Source organism: Trichomycterus rosablanca, chromosome 12, assembly GCF_030014385.1.
Source record: "Trichomycterus rosablanca isolate fTriRos1 chromosome 12, fTriRos1.hap1, whole genome shotgun sequence".
Lineage (NCBI taxonomy): Eukaryota > Metazoa > Chordata > Actinopteri > Siluriformes > Trichomycteridae > Trichomycterus > Trichomycterus rosablanca.
Genome location: NC_085999.1, coordinates 38,250,199 through 38,259,112, shown reverse-complemented (window position 1 = coordinate 38,259,112; position 8,914 = coordinate 38,250,199). Strand labels below are relative to the sequence as shown.

General features: G+C 38.0%; 1 protein-coding gene across 3 annotated transcripts in view; it reads right to left on the bottom strand.

The window, feature by feature from the left end:
• gsk3ba (glycogen synthase kinase 3 beta, genome duplicate a) overlaps positions 1-8,914 on the bottom strand; it is a 40,679-nt gene that overhangs the window by 8,777 nt on the left and 22,988 nt on the right. Inside the window, exons 6-9 of one of the 3 annotated variants that reach the window (XM_063006353.1) lie at positions 3,377-3,483; positions 3,157-3,254; positions 2,963-3,070; positions 475-661 (exon numbers count right to left, since the gene is read on the bottom strand). In XM_063006353.1, the coding sequence (XP_062862423.1) occupies positions 475-661; positions 2,963-3,070; positions 3,157-3,254; positions 3,377-3,483 (500 nt within the window). Of the gene's footprint in view, positions 1-474; positions 727-2,962; positions 3,071-3,156; positions 3,255-3,376; positions 3,484-8,914 lie in introns of all 3 variants that reach the window. The other 2 variants (XM_063006355.1, XM_063006354.1) reach the window with 2 other exon arrangements.

Below are 8,914 nucleotides of genomic sequence, written 5' to 3'. Positions count from 1 at the left end.
GTACTGGAATGGCCGTCCGGGTCTCCTAATATTTATTTATTCATTTATTTGGGTTTTAATGTCACGTGTGTCATTTATTGCCATTTATTGACAGGACTTACAGTACTGTGACAGTATATTGTCTAAGCTATTGAGGGTTAAGGGCCTTGCTCAAGGGCCCAACAGTGGCAACTTGGCAGTGGTGGGGCTTGAACCAGCAGCCTTTGTATTACTAGTCCACTAGGCTGTCCACATAATCTGTGTGACGTCAACAGTCCATAAGTAGATGCAACTAGATATATACAATTTCTATCCTCATATAATCGCTGCTCTGCTACATCACAGAATGTGTCTTTGATTTACATTTATATTATCTGATTAAATGACAATACAATCCAAGCAATTAAGGATTAAAGGCGTAAGATGTGGCGGCTTGAACCAGCGCCCTTCCGATTACTGTTTGGTAACTGTATACATCACTAAACGGGTACAAACCTTGAGTGGTGAAGTTGAAGAGCGACGGCTTTTCCCTGCCGTTGGGCAGTTTGACGTTCGGCTCCCTCAGCTCATCGAAGAAGGAGTGAGCGCAGGCCTCGAGCGGCGTGAGCCTGGAGGTCGGGGTGTACTCCAGCAGACGAGAGCACAGGGCGATGGCTTCGGGGGGCGTGCGCGGCCGGAACACCTGCGGACCAATCGGAACCGGCGACAGTTCGCCCCCACCAATCAGCACACAAGGACACGAGTCAGCTGATTAAAAGCTTCATAGCTTCACACAACATTCGAATGACTTGAGTGGAAGATGGTGAGGATGATGATGAAGGTGAATCATGAGCTAAACTCTACCTGTTCTATTATTTGTGATCTTTGTTTGGTAATCCGGAACATCAGCTCCTTTGACGGCCTCTTTATTATTTTTTTTTGTACAGAGCCAATCAGAGAGCTCACCGTAGTTTTATTTCCACCTCTATATTCTCATTCATAATATTTTCTTTTTGTTTTGCTGTGAAGCTAACCACGGAGGGTAGTTTAACCCAGCGTTCCCCAGCGTTTTTGCACCACAGACTGGTTTCATATAAGATATCATTTCATGGACCGGCGGGGAAGGGAGGATTTATTAATATTGATCACAAACGGTGTAAAATGAGCTTTTTTCTCTGCAACGAGACGCTGCTCCCACCTAGGATGACAATAACACAATAACACCCAAAACAGAAGCAGTGAAAATCTCTAATTACTTATTCCTTCTGTGCAGCCCGGTAATAAACAGCCTACGGCCCGGTGGTTGGGGACCACTGGTTTAAAGTTCAACGCAGCCATTTGTAGGGAAAAAATTCGCTTTATTAAAATACAATTCTATATTAGTTCTATATTAGTAAGAGGTGGAGACCAGTGAGTGTAATTAGAACCTTTTTTTATTATTTATCTTTCCTTTATTTCCTCCACCGACCCGAGAAACTAAATCTTGGATTTTGATCGGCTGATGCGTGATCATGTCGCCGTTCCAAAACCTTTTTATTGAAGCATTTTTATCCACAACCACGTGTTAAACAGTGCGATTTATCGATGAATTAATTGTTTTAGTCTGCTATCATTATTATTATTGTTTTTTTAAAGCTTCATTTCAGCAGATACCAAGAATGGTATGTTTGTAAAAGTACGTATTTAAGTAAAGCTGAAACCCTCATATTTTAACGCATTTATATTATCTACTGATACACAAAACAATAGCACTAAAAATATATAAATATGGTACAAATTAGTAATATTCTTTTTTTTTTTTTATATATTATTATTATTTTAAATAAAAGTCAAATAATCCTTAATAAGTCTATGAAAACAGCTGCACTAACCAAATAAATGAACATTATACTTTTTTATATTCTATTATATTACTTCCTTTCTCTGAACCCATGGTGTCTAATTTAATAAGAACATTAAAAAAATAATAATAAAATAAATCACACATAGACGTTTACACAGTTAATTTTAGTGAAACTGTGCACTGACCGACAGCCACGGGCAAACTGACCAATTGAAAGTTTGGTTGAAAACCGAAAATACGGTCAACAACCGAGACATTTATTTCTAAATATATATACCATTTAAACGTTGCTGTGAATACCAAGAATAGCCATCAGAAATGGAAAAATATATAAACGCAGAACTTTGTTCCTCAAAATGAACCTTGTTTGACCAATGCAGATTTTCACTTCTATTTTATTTATGCATTTTTTCCCAATTTAGTCGTAGCCAGTTAGTCTTCCACTGCTGGGGACCCCGATGGCGTCCAGGCCGGGTATATTCTCCTACACAACCCCTAATTATTCACCCGTACTTCACTGGATTCGCACATGAACCGTTCCTCCACTTGCTAACCAGGGTCCTTACAAAGCATCCAAGACCCCTAATATAGCGCCCAGGTGAAGCAGCGGGATATTCCGCTATCACACCAGCACTGGGATTCTGAACTCCCAGAGTTTGAATCCCAGATCTGGTACCAGTCGGCTGGGCGCCCCCTAGTGGGCACTACTGGCAGTGCAGCAGACAAAATCGGTCACTAGTCTGCTGGGTGGGAAAAGACTAAAAAAAAATTTCAAAAGAGGGCAGGGTGGGGTCTTTGTCACTGTAAGGACTCCGGTAAGTGGCCCGAGGCGCATGTACAGAATTGTAGGAACGATCCACACACGAGACTGGCCTCACGTGCGAAGTACAGGCGAATAATTAGGGGTCGGTGCACCGTGTGCGCGTCTGAGGGAGCGTGTGTCAGCCAAATATACCTCGGACGCCATCAAGGTCTACAGCAGCGGAAGACTAACTGGCTACGACTATTTTTTGATACCTAGGTATTCACAGCGACGTTTAAACGGTCGCTAAACTACCTCAGGACAACGAGACGGACTTTATTAGATGGAGATGACCGAGCGCACTGCTGATGGATGAGAAATGAGGTGATTTGGAATAAAGAGAAAGTAGTTTTCTGTACCTGTTGACTCACCTTAGTCCAGGGGTGGGCCTTTATCTGGGGAAACTTGAACTCTGTGTAGTTGGGGTTCATCTCCCGGATCTGCTCTCGGGTGGGCGTGCCCAGTACCTGTTAAGAGACCGAGATAACGTGTGGATGTGTCAGAGAGTGAAGCTACACACACACACACACTTGTGCGTACAAGATCTCATCACCTTGATGATCTCCACTAGCTGATCCACTCCGCTGTCACCGGGGAAGATCGGCTGGCCCAGCAACAACTCGGCCAGCACGCAGCCCGCTGACCAGACGTCTGCAAAGAAAACAGGTCTAACCATTAAGGGTGCTTTAAAGTTCAAGGCAACCATTTGTTTGGTTGTGTGTGTGTGTGTGTGTGTGTGTATTCACTGTACACTGGATATGTGTTCGCTGTACCTATGCTGGAGGTGTAGTCGGTGGCACCGAAGATGAGTTCAGGAGCTCTGTAGTACCGCGAGCAAATGTAGGAAACGTTCGGCTCTCCACGTACCAGCTGCTTAGCACTACAAGAGAGAGAAAACCACGTTCAGGGCAAAATAAATCCAGTTTCAGGAGGTGCAGGAATAGTATTACTACTGACTTTTTAATTAATTAATAATTAAGTAACTGTGTTATACAAAGCAAAATATTGGTTGACCTAAAAATATCTGTAATATTTTCCTTTAGCACATTCTTCACATGAACGTGTTAAGAATTTATTATGCAGTAATAGTGCTGGGCGGTATGACGGTACATTCAGTGTACCCTCTTTGATTCCTCATACGGTATGGATTTTTTTTATATACCGCTGTAGCTTCAAGAGGCAGCAGAACATAATATTGTGCATATAAGTAGCCAGTTATGCCAAGTTCACACTACACGACTTTCTGATTTGCAGGGTCGCTGTACAGTTCACACTACACGACTGGATCTCTTGTAATCGGGAGTCTTTCAGTCGGCGTGTATTTCACACTACACGACTGATGGGTGATAGGGGGTCACACACTACACCATCTATCACCGACTGGAATCGCAGGCGAGCTTCTCTGGTCTCCCAAACTACGTTTTGTCATGAAAACAAACGCGAGAAGTGACGAGGGGTGTAACGATACCACGTCCAAAAATGCACGTCGACAAGTAGCGAGTGATCAAAGTGTTTGTGCGCCGATGTGCAGCCTAAAATCAAGGAGGAAAAATAAATGAATCTGAGTGGATTTGGCAACGTGAACAGCATGGATTGTTCTATAGTAAGTTGGAGGTTAATTAATATTTTTGCAACGCAGCGTATCTTGCGTTCTCATTGGTTGTTCGACACAGCACTCATTGCCAGACGTGCAACTCAGATCAGATATCTGACATGCTAGAAATCTCAATCCGGTCGCCAAGCGCTCAGCGAGCCGGTCGGATCGAGTTGTTGAGTAGTTCACACATAGCGACTGAGAGCCGAGTTTTGATCGCGGAGCGAACGCCGAGTTGCTCCAGAGCCGGCAAATCTAGCGCCGACCAGTCGCCAAGCGAAAATCAGGGCAAAAATCGTGTCGTGTGAACTAGGCATTAGCGATAGCATGACAGTGTTAACAGATGAGAGAGGCTTCCTCAATATGGTGAAAAAAAATTAACAAAAACAGATGGAGGATGAAGAGAGGGAGACCAAATATGCACCGAGGCATGTGGGCAGTTCAGAACAGACTAAAACATTTTATACCGCACGGTTTGTCGAGCCACGGCTGTTGCTCTATAAACAGTCGAGAAAGAAGCTTTCAGAGCGATAATTAAAACTCTGGATTCCAGGTCTGTCTAAAGAGGTGAAAATACTTCAAATCTGTCGCTATTCCAGCGTTATAAGCGAACAGGAAGCGGAGATATTTAAAGTCGTCCACTTTTCAAACATGGTTTTATTACGACGTTAAAGGGAGAAATGAGGGTAATTGTACAATACTTACATATTGAATAAACACGCGTCCTGATTCCATCACATATTGTGTCATTTTGTAGGGCCGTTCATTATAAAACGGATAGTTCCGGTCCTAAAATCTGATTGGCTGAGCCGCGTTCGAAGCCGTTGTAAAATCCCCGATAAACGCACACCTATGACCGCCTCACATCATTCCATATTAATACGCCACTGAATAGAAAAAGTTGATGTTATGTTCGCCCTCGTGTTGCCTAGCAACACTGTTAATCGAACTACCTTGCGTCGCGGAAGAATGCTTTATTGTAAGTTTATACACAATAAATACATTTATGAATTAAACATTGTTGTATTTATTATATTTTATGTTGACCGCCGTTTTATAAAAGCAATAAGCCACTCGAGACCGTGCGTTACTGCTATGATTTTAGCACGGGAAAGAAGTTTTAGGCACAAGTTTTAGGTCATTCCCCGTGCTAAAATCACAGTAACGCACGGCCTCTCGTGGCTTATTGCTTTAATATATACACGGTGGAATTAAAACGTTTTATATTCTACGTACTTATGAGAGTAGAATCAGCCACAGACATATATATAAAAATAAATAATAGTACAACATGCACAAATGGGCCCAGACTGTCATATAATGATGACGATGTCTCTCTCTGTGTGTGTGTGTGTGTGTGTGTGTGTGCGTACACTGAAATGAACCTGACAATCTGGGTCACATGAGGGATTTGGGTCACTTTTACCTGTGGTGTGAATGTAACCAAAGCCAAATTCACCACACACACACACACACACACACACCTGCCGTGTTCAGCCGAAGCTCAGACGCTCATGAATCTTTTATCCTCCCTCATCGAAATTCGGAGTGAACCCGCTCATGACCGCATCACGTGGGCGAACGTGCCGGATTTATTAATAATTAGCTCAAGTTCCACAAACGTCACGGCTGGTCGCAGGTTCTGGACTAATTTGTGTACGTTTATCACTCCGCTCTGGCTGATTTAGCTTTGCACCATTAACCCGCCCCCATACAGGAGCTTTTCTTTGAACTATTTAGAAAAGTCCTAAAAGTTCTAAATTAAACAGCTAGACTGCTACTGTCAGGTCAAATCTGAGTCAAGGAATATCAGACTATTGACAGTAATGTGTTTATTAAAGAATGTATAAAATAATGAGACCTGTGTTAAAAGTTATAGGACGAAGAGATGTAGGGCAAAAGAACATAAGAACTAGTTCTAGGGTGGTAGCACCATATGGAACAGCACTGTAGGACTATAAGGCTTTCTGGTAACAGACCAGACCAGAACTCATCATACTACACTATACTTAACTATACTATCCTAAACTATACTATCCTTAATTATACTATCCTAAACTATACTATCCTAAACTATACTATCCTAAAATATACTATCCTAAACTATCCTATCCTAAAATATACTATCCTAAACTATCCTATCCTAAACTATACTATCCTAAACTATACTATCCTAAACTATACTATCCTAAACTATACTATCCTAAACTATACTATCCTAAACTATCCTATCCTAAACTATACTATCCTAAACTATACTATACTATCCTATCCTAAACTATACTATCCTAAACTATACTATCCTAAACTATACTATCCTATCCTAAACTATACTATCCTAAACTATACTATCCTATCCTAAACTATACTATCCTAAACTATACTATCCTAAAATACACTATACTATCCTAAACTATACTATCCTAAACTATACTATCCTAAAATACACTATACTATCCTAAACTATACTATCCTAAACTATACTATCCTAAACTATACTATACTATCCTAAACTATACTATCCTAAACTATACTATACTAAACTATCCTATCCTAAACTATACTATCCTAAACTATACTATCCTATCCTAAACTATACTATCCTAAACTATACTATCCTAAACTATCCTATCCTAAACTATACTATCCTAAACTATACTATCCTATCCTAAACTATACTATCCTAAACTATACTATCCTAAACTATCCTATCCTAAACTATACTATCCTAAAATACACTATACTATCCTAAACTATACTATCCTAAACTATACTATCCTAAAATACACTATCCTATCCTAAACTATACTATCCTAAACTATACTATCCTAAAATACACTATACTATCCTAAACTATACTATCCTAAACTATACTATCCTAAACTATACTATACTAAACTATCCTATCCTAAACTATACTATCCTAAACTATACTATCCTAAACTATACTATCCTATCCTAAACTATACTATCCTAAACTATACTATCCTAAAATACACTATACTATCCTAAACTATACTATCCTAAACTATACTATCCTAAAATACACTATACTATCCTAAAATACACTATACTATCCTAAACTATACTATCCTAAACTATAATATCCTAAAATACACTATACTATCCTAAACTATACTATCCTAAACTATACTATCCTAAACTATACTATCCTAAAATACACTATACTATCCTAAACTATACTATCCTAAACTATACTATCCTAAAATACACTATACTATCCTAAACTATACTATCCTAAACTATACTATCCTAAAATACACTATACTATCCTAAAATACACTATACTATCCTAAACTATACTATCCTAAACTATACTATCCTAAAATACACTATACTATCCTAAAATATACTATCCTATCCTAAACTATACTATCCTAAACTATATTATTCTAAACTATACTATCCTTAACTATACTATCCTAAACTATACTATCCTAAACTATACTATCCTAAAATACACTATACTATCCTAAACTATACTATCCTAAACTATACTATACTATCCTAAACTATACTATCCTAAAATACACTATACTATCCTAAACAATATTATTCTAAACTATACTATCCTTAACTATACTATACTATCCTAAACTATACTATCCTTAACTATACTATACTATCCTAAACTATACTATCCTAAACTATCCTAAACTATACTATCCTAAACTATACTATCCTTAACTATACTATACTATCCTAAACTATACTATCCTTAACTATACTATCCTAAACTATACTATCCTAAACTATACTATCCTTAACTATACTATACTATCCTAAACTATACTATCCTAAACTATACTATCCTAAACTATCCTAAACTATACTATCCTAAACTATACTATCCTAAACTATACTATCCTAAACTATACTATCCTAAACTATCCTAAACTATACTATCCTAAAATACACTATACTATCCTAAACTATACTATCCTAAACTATACTATCCTAAAATACACTATACTATCCTAAACTATATTATTCTAAACTATACTATCCTTAACTATACTATACTATCCTAAACTATACTATCCTTAATTATACTATACTATCCTAAACTATACTATCCTAAACTACACTATACTATCCTAAACTATACTATCCTAAACAATCCTAAACTATACTATCCTAAACAATCCTAAACTATACTATCCTAAACTATACTATACTCTCCTAAACTATACTATCCTAAACTACACTATACTATCCTAAACTACACTATACTATCCTAAACTATACTATCCTAAACTATCCTAAACTATACTATCCTAAACTATACTATACTAACCTTAACTATACTTTACTCTCCTAAACTATACTATCCTAATCTACACTGTACTATCCTAAACTATACTATCCTAAACTATACTATTCTAAACTATACTATTCTACACTGTACTATCCTAAACTATACTATCCTAAACTATACTATTCTAAACTATACTATCCTAAACTATACTATACTATCCTAAACTATACTATTCTAAACTATACTATCCTAAACTATACTATACTATCCTAAACTATACTCTTCTATACTATACACTAAACCCTGGGATGCATTGTGATCTCTCTACACAGACATCCCTTAAAATGCTCCCACTGTGGCACCCTAATTCTGAGTGATAATCTGACTGGATAACGAGGGAGTGGATTGTGATGATCTGATGGGATGAAATCACAGCAG